The sequence below is a fragment of the Rattus rattus genome, chromosome 11, assembly GCF_011064425.1.
Source record: "Rattus rattus isolate New Zealand chromosome 11, Rrattus_CSIRO_v1, whole genome shotgun sequence".
Taxonomy (NCBI): Eukaryota; Metazoa; Chordata; class Mammalia; order Rodentia; family Muridae; genus Rattus; species Rattus rattus.
In genome coordinates, this window is record NC_046164.1 from 2,105,737 (window position 1) to 2,118,638 (window position 12,902).

The 12,902-nt window shown below is 42.4% G+C and overlaps 1 protein-coding gene across 2 annotated transcripts in view; it reads left to right on the top strand.

Annotated features, from left to right (window-relative positions):
• Rufy3 (RUN and FYVE domain containing 3) overlaps positions 1-12,902 on the top strand; it is an 83,951-nt gene that overhangs the window by 50,206 nt on the left and 20,843 nt on the right. For both annotated transcript variants that reach the window (XM_032916909.1, XM_032916910.1), the window contains exons 5-9: positions 3,482-3,605; positions 6,313-6,374; positions 7,370-7,435; positions 9,946-10,015; positions 11,949-12,041. In XM_032916909.1, coding sequence (XP_032772800.1) covers positions 3,482-3,605; positions 6,313-6,374; positions 7,370-7,435; positions 9,946-10,015; positions 11,949-12,041 — 415 coding nt within the window. The remainder of the gene's footprint in view (positions 1-3,481; positions 3,606-6,312; positions 6,375-7,369; positions 7,436-9,945; positions 10,016-11,948; positions 12,042-12,902) is intronic.

The window sequence follows — 12,902 nt, forward strand, 5'->3', positions numbered from 1 at the left end:
CAACAACAATAATAATTCTACTAAAGTAAAAAAATACAAACCTATGAGGATAATAAAGACAAAAAAGTTAAGATTCAAAAGGAAACTAGCTAGTAAACATGGAAGGTGCTGTGTGACTTCACCAGCCACTGTAGAAGTACATATTAAAGCAAGGCGTGAGGGTCAGAACGATGACACGGTGGACAGCATTACTCCCCCACAAGACTGACACCCAGAGTTTACCCAGAGCCCATATGGTAGAAGGAGAGGATCAGCTCCTGCAAATGTCCTCTAGTGTCATACACTTGTGGCGCACACACATACACAAATACAGAGATAGGTGGGTAGGTAGGTGTAAGTAAACAAGGTGATACTGCTGTTCACCAACCAAAATGAAAGGGCAGATGGTACCAAGATGGCACACACCTCTAATTCAACCCCGGGGACGTGGATGCAGGACTGCTCCAAGTCCCAGGACAGTCAGGCTCAACGTTGGTGAGGGTGTAAAGTGCTGGTGGGAGAGTTACTTGGCACAGAGAACTTAAGGAATTGTTTGGTGCTATCTGTGAAGGACGAGCGTAGCCCATCTCCTTCGTGTGAGACGCAGTGACCTAGTTACCATGTCCAACAGAAACGCATTCTGTTCAGGGCAAGTTCACGAACAAAATGTGGATAGATGTGTTTGTAGTAGACGTCTGTTACACAGTTAATCACAGCATACCTTACAGTGCAGTGACCCTAGTTAGCTAACATGAGTAAGTTATGTTAAATCAAAAACCAGAAACAAAAATATTCATAGAGCATGGCAAGATAGCTCAGTGGGTAGGCAAAGGTTTTTGCCACCAAGTTTGAAGGCCTGAATTCAGTCCCTGGGATGTGCATGGTGGAAAGAACTGACCTCTGCACACTGCCTTCCCTCTTCAGACCTGTGCATACACACAAAGAAATGAGCATAATTTTTAGAGTTTTAAAATAGTTTTCATAGTCATCACAATAAAATGTGTCTATCTACAATAGTATAGATAAATAAATCGTACTATATATGTATGATGTAACGTGTAGCAGCTATATATAGCAACATGGATTAATCCTTTTGAGGGTAATGTTAGACAAACCAATCAGTCATAAAAGTGCATGTGTGCATTTACAGAAAGCTCAGAAACATGCACAAAACTTCTTCCTGCCTGATAGAAAAGAGACTCTCCTAGTGATTAGAGTAGTAAGAACCAAGGAGAAAGCCCTGAGGTGGTTAATGAGTTTCTGACGTAAATTGCTTAGTCTGGGTGCTGGTTTAATGAGTGTGATCTCTTACGTTGGGAACAAACCTTTGATTCCAGGACATGAGAGCAAGGGAAGCAAGAATTCAAAGTCCCTTTCAGCCGCCAAACTAGTTCAAGGCCAGCCTGGACTTAGAGAATTTGTCACAAAAGAAGTGTGTGTCTGTGTCTGTCTCAGTATCTCTGTGTCTATGTGTGTTCAGTCTGACCCGGAACTCACCATATAGACTGACCTTACACTTGTAATCTTCCTGTTGGTACCTCCCAAGTCCTAAGGTTTTAATTGTGAGATGCCATGCCCAAACTTGGAAACCCTTTTTGGTTTTGGTTTTTTGATTTTGTTTTGTTTTGTTAGTTTCTTTCTTGAGACAGGATCTTACTTTGTAACCCTGTTAGCCTGAAACTTAACTATTGTAGGCCAGGCTGACCTCTAAAAGCATTTCAGTAACTGTTCTTAGAGAAGTTACAGGTTTATAGCAACAGAGTACAAGGTACCTAGAAAGATTTCTTATATCCTCTACCCTGAATGTGTGTGTGCACACACACGCGCGCACATGCACACGCGCGTGCGCACATATGTTTCTCATTTAAAGCTGCTGTTTTCATTAGCGCTCACTTTTGTGCTGTACATTCTGAGTTCTGAAAATGTGTCACTGCTCTGATATTCTTGGGCTCCACCTGTTTATGCCTCTCTCGTTCAACTCTTGCCTTTTCCAGATTCCCAAGTAGTTAGAATCATAAATGTTCAGCCTTTTCACTTAGTCATATACACTTAAGGTTTTTCTAGGACTCATGGCTTAATATCCCATTCTAGTGGCAGATAATGTTCTGTTCTTTCCGAGTTTGTGCTTCCAGCTGTTTAAAGTAAAGCTGTCATCAGCACCATGCAGCTGCTCAAGCTCCTTAGAGTGGATGCTAAGAAAGGATTGTCAGATCGTGCAGTGACTCTCTGCATAGTATAGCTGGATTTTCTACCCATTCATAATCTTCAGGATGCTTGGTGGTTTTGCTTGCTCTTTTGTTTCTCAGATCTGTGGTGGTAAAAGCCTCAGGCAGCCTGTTAGAGAGGGAATTTTTGCTAAATACATATATAATACAGTGGGATACTATAAAACCAATGTAAACGAAATTATAGAAAATTATATGCTGAAATAGATATTTTTAAGGCAGAAGCTGTTTCCAAGTTAATTATAATGGTATGATTGCTTTTTTGTTAGTTATAATGACATCATTGCATATATGATATGATATACACATGTTACAAAGGAATATATGTTTCATAAATTATCAAACATCTTAAGTCAGTGGTAGATGGAGTTGAAAAGTTTCACATGTATTCCTTTTATTTTCTTTTCTACAATGATAACCAATTTTACTAAAGGAATGTTTCTTAAAATTCTGAAATTGTCTTTCAGGTCTTTATTGTATATATTATTTGGTAGGAAGAAGTAAGGTTGGTTGTGTCTTCGTGGTAGAGAACTTGCCTACCATTCATAGAGACCTGGGGTTAATCTCTAGCAGGGCCTCATTTTCTAGCGTTCTCTGTCCCTCTCTGTCCCTCTCTGTCCCTCTCTGCCCCTCTCTGTCTCTCTCTGTCTCTCTCTCTCTCTCTCTCTCTCTCTCTCTCTCTCTCTCTCTCTCTCTGTGTGTGTGTGTGTGTGTGTGTGTCTGTGGGGGGGTATGTGTGTATGTATCCATGTATATATAACACAAATATAACAGTTTGTATTTAAGGTATTTATTAAAGAAATGTGCTTAAAAATATATTCAAAGAAAATAATTTTAAGAAGACGCACTAAAGCTTGCAGCATCGTTCATGGTGCATCATGAGCACAGACCAGTCAATGCTGTATTCTCCCCCCAACGACAGTGGCTCCCAGTACCTGGAGGATTGACTCATGTGCCTGTTACTGAAAATGTCTACTTATCTCCCAGACATGACAAAGCAATGGGAGGTTTTCTGTTTGCCTCATGTCCCATTCGAGTGTTGAAGTCTCAGATAGCAGTGCTCATGGGTCTCTATTGCAGTGAGTTCTATGAAGCCTCAGGTAGCAGTGCTCATGGGTCTCTATTGCAGTGAGTTCTATGAAGTCTCAGGTAGCAGTGCTCATGGGTCTCTATTGCAGTGAGTTCTATGAAGTCTCAGGTAGCAGTGCTCATGGGTCTCTATTGCAGTGAGTTCTATGAAGTCTCAGTGTAGCAGTGCTCATGGGTCTCTATTGCAGTGAGTTCTATGAAGCCAATGCTCTCATGATGGAAGAAGAAGGCGCAATTATTGCTGGCCTCCTGGTTGGTCTGAATGTCATCGATGCCAATTTCTGCATGAAAGGAGAAGACCTGGACTCTCAGGTATGGGAAACTCTCCTGTGACCAAGGGCTTACATGGGTCCTGGCTCCTTTGCCTAGGATTCTCAGCTCATACTAACCATGTTAGAAGACACTGTGTGAGCATCATAAACAGGATTTCCTTTGGTTTTGATGTTACAGAATTAATATGCCTTCCCACTTTACACACCTAAGATTAATAAAGAAAAAGGTCTAATACTATATGACTGGTTCTGGCTAAGCACAAAAGGGAACCAGCCTTGAAGAGAAAATGTTACCAATGTATATATATGGGCCATAGGCATACACGAGTTACATATCATCCTTAAATCTCCTTCAGATCTTGGTCCCAGGTTTACCTTGAACAATTTAAACAGAGCTCAGAGACTGTAAGTCTGGCCACTTGGGCAGATGTGAAATTTACACAGCAGAGCCATTGCCTGAATTAACTACAACTTAGTTGTTATTTTCAAAATAACATCTTGCCCACCTGTCAGAATTATGCTTTACCTGATAAGTACACAGGGGACTTGACCCTCTGATTTTCCCCAGAGCCCCTTAGAAGAGGCATGTCCTTTGCTGTAGAATAGTCAGGCAGGGTAAGCCCCAGCTCTAATTGTTAGGGACCCACATGAAGACCAAGCTGCACATCTGCTACCACAGTGTCTCCTCTTTAGTTGGTGATTCAGTCTCTGGGAGCCCCCAAGAGTTAGTTGACTCTGCTGGTTTTCTTGTGGAGTCCCTGTCCCCTCCAGGTCCCTCAGTCTTTCCCCCAACTCCTTCTCATGACTTCACATAATTGCAATTATAGGACAAAGTTTTCTTTCTCTCAGTTTCTAACAAGCCTGATTGATTATTACTCTCTTCCAGTTGTAGTGGAGGCAGTGCTCTTTAGATAAATTCTTTCTATTACTCAATATTTCCTAAGCAAGTTTATTAATAAATCCTTCATAGGATCAGTTTTACTTTTTCAGGTTGCTTCTGCAGCTCAGTGTGAATATAAAAGGTTATACTTTTGTTTTTCCTAATTCTTGTCTTGGCTATACTTGCTTTAATATAGGGCTACATACATTAACAGCCAGGGTGGCATAGGAAGGGGTTTTTATTTATTTTTTGGGTGGTGGAGGGTTGGTGGTTTGGGGGGGTTTGGTTTGTTTGGGGATTTTTTGTTGTGGGTTTTTTTTTTTTTTTTTTTTTTTTTTTTTTTTGGTTAGTTTTGTTATTGTTGTTGTTTTTGTTTTGTTTTGCTGCTTTCCATTTCTTGATATGTACAGATAAAAAGAATAGTTAACGGGGCCATTGTGAGCAATAAAGGAGTTTGTAAACGCAGTTTACTTGGATCAGAGCCACACTTGAGTTAGTTGCCCAATAGTAAAGATGATTCCCCTGGGTCTGCTTCTCACCGCTGTGTGAGAAACCATGGGATGGGTTCCTTCGGTTTACTCAGGGAAAATAGGAAAGGGAATGTTGTTCAATTCGGATTTTTTTAAGATGTATAATAAAGTGGTCTATTTGAAAAAATGAAGATGTCAACAGTAAAAGTTGAAACAGACACCAGAATGTCAGCAGTGGTCATTTGTTGGGTGACATTAAGAATGTGGGTATTTTAAATTGCTCTTGTATTTCTGATCTGTAAAACACACAAAGCGTTGTTTTGGATTATAATAGAACCTTGTATTATGTTTTTGAGTTTGAAGTATAATTACATCATTTCCCCTTCCCTTTCCTCCCCCAGACCCTCTAATATTCTCCTCCTTGATCTCTTTCAAATTCCATGCCTCCCCTTTTAAATTGTTGTTACATGTTATATGTATATATGTATATACGTATATGCCCCTAAATATGACCTGCTCGGTCTGCTCCGTGTTACTTGTTTGTATGTCTCCCGGGCTGAGCTTTAGGTTTGGGTGAGGATCAGCATGGTCTTCTCTGGGGATTTATTTCCCCCACTCTGAGAATTCCTGTAGACACCTGTAGCTCCTTGTGTGCACCGGGGCTGTGGGCTTTGTCCAGGCCACTTTGACATGGCTTTGTGGCTCTCCTTATTTAGCTCTGGTTTAGGCAGTCGTGGAGGTGAGACTTGCGGGTATAGCACAAATGGAGACCAGACAGGCTGACAGAGATGGGGGAGGGGCAGAGGCGATGTGATAGGAAAGTGCAGAGAAGCTCTGGGGGTGAAAAGTGAGAGCGAGGGGGCCAGGAAGGACATCCAGTGCTTTGCAAGCTGAGAAATTTTTTTTAAATCTTCTATAACTAAATTTTAAAGTTATTCCTGGAAGAAAATAAAAAGTTTGTAACAGAATTCCTGAAAAAGAAAGAAATTTTAAACTTTATTCTTTATGTTGAGGATTCTGTTGACTGTCATGAATTGTCTTTTCCTTCTTTTCCTTTTGTTACTTGTGGTGGTGGTGGTGGTGGAGGAGGAGGAGGAGGAGGAGGAGGAGGAGGAGGAGGAGGAGGAGGAGGAGGAGGAGGAGGAGGAGGAGGAGGAGGAGGAGGAGGAGGAGGAGGGAAATAACAGCTTGTACCTGCTAGGGGGATGCTTTGCTATTGATCCTCACCCTCAGCTGCTTACCTTGAGTCTTCTCGTTCCTCCCTTACCATTATGTTTGTAGTAAAGGGTTAAACGTTCATCATAAACTTCTGGTGATTGTCGTGGTTCTTATCCTTTGAGTGCCTAGAAAGCAACAGAACCAAATTTTCTATTAACTTCTGACAATTGTCTCTGTAGGTTGGAGTTATAGACTTTTCAATGTATCTCAAGGATGGGAACAGCAGTAAAGGCAGTGAAGGGTATGTATGAAAACATGAAGCTTCTTTTGTCTCTGATGTTATATATCTTTCCATGAGTAGCTTACAACAATATTGCCTTAGCACACTTAGCAGAAGAATGTTTGATTTTATAGCTTTAATAAAGTTGTGACAAAAATATCTGATTATTGGGTCTATGATTAGAATGATTTCTAGGTGAATGATTCTCTTCTAGGTATTTTGGGGGCAGAGATGATAAAGGTATAGAAACTCAATCCGATTCTCCACAGTGCTTTGTTTCTGTTTTTCTGATATATAGTCTCATATCATATCAGGATTATCCTAGGCTCACTATGTAGATGAGGCGGGTCTTGAACCTGAGGCTTTCTGCTGTCTCTACTCCTCTGCGATAGGATCCAAACATGTGGAATCAACTACATCCAGCCAATTCTCCATAGCTTGAAAATGTAGGCAGACTTGGCATTGCTGTGCTATACCCACATCCTACCCTGACAGGCTGAACCTGGAAGATCAGAAACCCCCAAAAAGAAACAAGTCGGGCAGGCATGATGGTGCATGCCTTTGATCCCACACTCAAGAGGCAGAGACAGGCAGATCTCTGTGTTCCCATCCAGCCAGGGCTGCATAGTGAGACTCTGATGAAAAACTCAAACTAACTGGGGCTAGAGAGGTGGCTCAGTGGATAAGTGGCTGCTCTTCCACAGGTCCTCGTTCCATTCCCAGCACCCCATGGTGCTCACAACTTCCTGTAACTCCAGTTCCAGGAGACCTGAGGGCACTGCGTGTACATGGTGTTTAAACTATCTTTACCCATATAGAAGCCTTATTAGTGTAGGGTTTTTTCCCACGAAATCTTCCTTGTTGATATGTCAGAATCATGATGTATACAGTGTGACTTCTGGTTCATTGTCAGTGCCCCGTAGTCTCATGCTTTATGAGATGCTGGCATGAGGGGTGCTGTCTTGGTTTTCCTGTGGCTCATTTTAACCTGTTTCCTCCATTGTTGTTCCCTCCAGGGATGGACAGATTACTGCGATTCTGGACCAGAAAAACTATGTAGAAGAACTCAACAGACATCTGAAGTAAAAAATGAATACAGTTGTTTTATTGGGGGTTATTGACAGGAAAGGAAACATAAAACAGCGAGCAGTCAGGACCAGTTCAGTCAGTATTCACCAAATGCAAAGAAAGTTCCTGTTTACCAATCGCAGAGCTAAGCAGTGGAAGGCAGTGAAAGGTTATGATGAGATTGTAACTAGAGAGTAAATAAGTATATTCAGTTAAGAGTTGTAAAACATGCGATATGTATTGTATGCTTGATGTTAGCCATGGCTCCAGCCACTTTCTGCATTACTGGCGTTGGGTAAACCATCCACTACTTTATACTTCAACCGTGTTTTGTTCCCTCGAGTCTCTCACTTACACACTTATTGATACATCACCTTTCACTACCACTAATTTACCAAGTACTCACCAGCTATTTCAAACTTGTCAGAATTACTTTGGTATTCTTGTGTTAAAATCAGCTTAATAATTTTAGAAGAAAGGTTAACATTAACTTAGAGATTAATTATTAATTTGTTTGTAGTTTATAGAACTTTTGTAAGTTCTGTTATAAAAGCCATTCCTCACCACTGCCACCCCTCCCTCTCTTGTGACAGGGTTTTACTATGTGGCCTTGGCTGGCCTGGAACTTGTTAAGTCAGGGCAGCTGGCTTTGAACTCAAGATCTACTTGCCTCCGCATCTGAGTGCTGGGATTAAGGGTGTGTGTCACCACGCTCAGCATAGAAGCTATTCCTAATTGGCTTATAATGAATGCAGTTACAAGTTTCTGTATGCACAGAGGCAGAGGAAGTGTGCTTTGCAGGTCTTTGGTCACATTGAAAAAATAATTTTAAAATGGACCAAGGACTGGAGAGATGGGTCAGCAGCTTTGAGCTCTGACTTTCCATCCAGAGGACCAGGTTTAGTTCCCCCTACCCAATGAGGACTCACAACTGTCTGCAGCTCAAGTCCCAAAGGCTCTTCTTGCTTCTGTGGGCACAAGCACACACATGGTACACAGACATACATACAGCAAAATACCCATACACGTTACCAAAAAATAAGACCTCAGAAGGAGGCTCAGGCACAGTTTTGAGTTTTGGAACTCAAGAGACGGCCACAGATGGTGACAGCTGCTAAGCTGAGGGAAGGTCCATCTGTGTCGGTTCACAAGTAAATAGATACATCCCAATGGGAAAGGAAAAGACCTGGGTCCCCAGACAGTCCCGCTCATGTTATCAAGGGCTGCGATATTGCCCTTCTCTGAGTATCGTGAGTCTGGCTGCACAAGCTGTCAGTACTCTGCCCTGGAGGGTAGGGGCCAGAGAAGAAATATTCTGCAGTTGTCTACGAATTGCTGCTCTGGGTAGCCTGCCGTGAGGCCGTGCCTAAGATGGACGAGTGGCCGTCAGCTGCATGTGTTTACGGTCACTTTGCCCCTCCTGCCCGTAGCTCAGGGTCAGGAAGGACCCGCCACAGCAGCTGCTACTGTTGCCTTACCTTTGACTTCTGACCTGGGGCCAGTTTAAAGCCAAACCCATGCCCTGGCTTTCTCTGTAACTTTGCAGTTTGTCACATACAACTTCTAGATCTGTCTCTACTGCCTGAAAGGCCGGTGCTGGTTTATTTTTAGTCTATCTGGGAAGGCTGGCACTTGAGAATGAGTCATGAGAAGTTTGGGGCTTTTCCGGCTTTTCCACAATAGTGCTTGAAATTGGCATCATTTGTATTTTCTATTAATATATTTATTTCTGACTTTCTACCATGCTATAATGACTGATGTCTTTCATCTCAGAGGAAGCTGGCATAGAAATATTCATGTTTCAGATGGTACCTACAGGAAGAATGGTGACAAGGGACACTTTTATTTCCTTTCTTCATTCCTAGCATCCTCTTGCAGTATCAATATAAATTTTGAGTAGTCTTAGTTCTAGCTATCAAATTCAAGAACAACTTAAGTACATTTTCTCTGGGGATCAAGAAGTAAGCATGACAATAATCCTCTGTGACATCAGCCAAGCAAAGTCGTGGTCATATTTGACATTCCAGTCTAAGCACTCATCTTCCTTACCCTTCTGTATCTCATTCACCATGTGTAGTTACCTGACTGAGGCTATTGAAGCAGGCAAACGACGGACAGAGTGCAGTGAGGCGCTGCAGGAGTGACTGCTTGTACCACAGGCTGTGCAATGCCTGCACAGTTCTAATGCAGAGCCTAGAACGCATCATGTCTCACGTGCACTCTGTGATTTCACTCACAATACTGAATACAGCCTCCCATGCAAGGACACAGCATTGAAGGTCATGTTTTTTTGTATGCTGTCTTAGAGCAGACAAGCCTGGCAGAAATTGTCTGCATTAAAGAAAGTATTAGAATACAGATATGATCAGACATGTTGTATGTATGTATGAATAATCACAAATCATTCTGTGTAATTAATACGTAGTACTTACACTTTTAGAAAGTGTGGTGGGGTTAGGAAGGCAAGTACAAGCAGTTGTCCTGTTTTTCAAGAGACTTAACATTTTTTTCTTCTTTTTAATAGTGCTACTGTAAACAACCTTCAGGCAAAAGTAGATGCGTTAGAAAAATCCAACACGAAATTGACAGAGGAAGTAAGTGTTTTGGCAATATTTGACTTATAAAATGTAATAGTTTACATCAGTGAGACCAAGCACTCCTGTTCCCTTTGACTTTTCAGATAAGAACTGCCATAGCAAAGAACTGCTTGCTGGTCCTGGCTGTGTGGTCAGGGCCTGATTTTCCCAGTGGAATTATATAGCTGTGCTACCCAGCCAACTGTGTGAGCAGTCTGACTGGAGGAGCCTGGAATATTTAGCATGCACCACGATACTCAGGATTCAGTAAGCGTTTAGGCCACTGTTGATCCGGAACAACTAGACAGAGACACCCTACGGCCACCTCATTAGACAGATTTCTCTGGAACACTGCTCTGTGTTCCCAGCTGGCCAGCTTCTGACCCCTACATGACCTCTATTTGCTCTGGAATATGCCTGACACAGCAGCACTGGTCAGGACCCCAGTGGCCCTGCTTCTGGGATGTGCTACTTTCTATCATGTGCTCCTGACTCACTGGGTCACTTGACCTCTGAGAAAGCCAGGTTTCCCCGCTGGCAGATGAGGGTACTCAGACTTCCTCTTTCAACTCCACAGTTACCCTGGAGATTAGGAAAGAATATAAATGTGAAAGCTCTTGGGAAAGCCCATAGACCAAGAAGAGAACCTTGTGTTTGACATCTGATTAGTAAGCTGAATCTGGAGCTAGCCTGTGTTTGATAGAAGTGGGGCTTTTCATCAAGATCTTAAGTACAGTGATTCAGACTGCAAAGCTCACTTGCTGTTTCTAATCGCCCCATTATGTATAGTGAGAAAAACTTGGTTTAAATAAGTACAATGCACTAATCAGAACATGCTAATTCATTTTTCTAGAGAAGATAGATAGATAAATAGATAGATAGATAGATAGATAGATAGACAGACAGACAGACAGACAGACAGACCGACCAATCGATCAATCAGTTTGAGTCTTTTCTGAAGCAGCGTCTTCTTTAGCCCGCTCTGTCCTTAAACTCCTCCTTCCTTGGCTTCCTTAGTGCTGGGATTACCTATAAAAGATAAAAGATCTTTTGGAGGGTTCATAACACAACCCGCATGACAGGAAGGTAGTATCTTATAAACTTTTATTCAGGCAAAGTGTCACTGTCTTCTGTTCATTTGTTTTTGAGACAGGACCTCACTCTGAACATTTAGAAGCATTCTTACTAAATGTGTTTAGAAGGTAGCCATGGAGATGCTCTTGAAGTAGATACTGAGCATTGAGGTGTAGGAAGACGGTCGCAGAACAGGCAAGGTGACTGAGTGGTGTGCGGGCATGAGGGCCTGAGTTTGGATGCTCAGCACCTGGTAAACATGGGCATGGTGGCCTGTATCTGTGGCCCTAGCCCTCAGGGTTGGACACAGGCAAATCCTGAGACCTCACTGGTCGCCATTCTAAGCAAAAATGAGAGCTTCAGGTGCAATGAGAGACCTTGTCTTAAAAAGTTAGGGAGAGAGACCTAAAGGAAGACTCCCAATATGAACCTTTGTTCTGTGTGCACTTTCACACAACACACACAGCACACACACACACACTCATACTCACACTCACACACATAGATACGTGCTGCCATGCACACACATAAAATAACATTCACCTTTAAAGAAGAATATCAGGTGGTTTTACTTTAATTTTACCTACTTGAGAGGTATTTCCCCTATGTTCCTCATCAGGACAGTTATTTTTCTGAGACAGAACCCCATTCTGTAGCTGAGGCTAAGGAGAACTTAGCCCCAGCCTTCAGAATGCTGGGTTAGGTGTTTACCATATACTGGATGACAGGGATAAATTTAGTGGGCGATAGATAGCTTCCCTTAGCTATAGATTCCTAAAAGTAGTCAAGCCTGAAAACTGTATCTTAGCACTTCATAAATTATTCTACTTAATAAAAGAATTAAAGTTGGTTTTTTGTTTTTGTTTTTGGTTGACAGCTTGCCGTCGCCAACAACAGAATTATTACCTTACAAGAAGAAATGGAACGGGTTAAAGAAGAAAGTTCCTATCTACTGGAATCCAATCGGAAGGTAAATCCTTAACGGATTCAAGACACTTGTGGAGAGGAAGGACTCTGTGTGACACAGGGAGGAGTGTGTGGTGGGGTCCTGGGCGCTGGTGGGCAGCAAGCTTACTCTTCACTGTGTGCAGCTGAGAACAGGGTACAGCTCACAGAGGCTCTCGCCCTTTGCCCTTTGCTCTGAGACAGCTCCTAGGCACCACCGCTGTGTAACGCTTGTTTAGAGACTTGCAAAGAGGCTGTGCCAGGAAGACTAATTCACGTTCTTGTTTGTCTGTGCTAATGGTCTGTACTGTGACCAGGGGTTAAAATCTTAGGACCGGAACTGGAGAGATGACTCTGTGATTAAGAAAGTCTTTGCTCTTCCAGAGGCCCTGGGTTCAATTCTCAGCTCCCACATGGCAGCTCACTGCAGTTCGTCCTAGGTGATCCAGTTTCTCTTCTGCCCTTTGGAGGCATGAGGTGCATGAGTGTGCACAGACAGATATGCAGACAACACGTAGACATTTTTTTACTGTGATGATAAATATACCATTATTGTTACACTGCTACTCCTTAGAAGTGAGTAACCTCATTATCTGTGGGAAAGCATTAGCATGCAAATGAATTTTCTAAATACCTTCAAAGACCAAGCTTGTTGGTTGGTTGGTTGGTTGGTTTTGTTTCATTTTTTTCAAAGGTTTCTCTATGTAGCCCTTTCTGTCCCTATGTACTCCCTATGTAGACCATGGCTGGCCTTCAACTCAGAGAGTTCTGCCTTCCCCTAACTCCCCCGTGTTGGAATTAAAGGTGCATACAACACTGCCAGGCCAAGGGCCAAGCTTTTATACAGTGTAGGTTTGCAAATCTATTTTATATTGCTCAGTTCCAT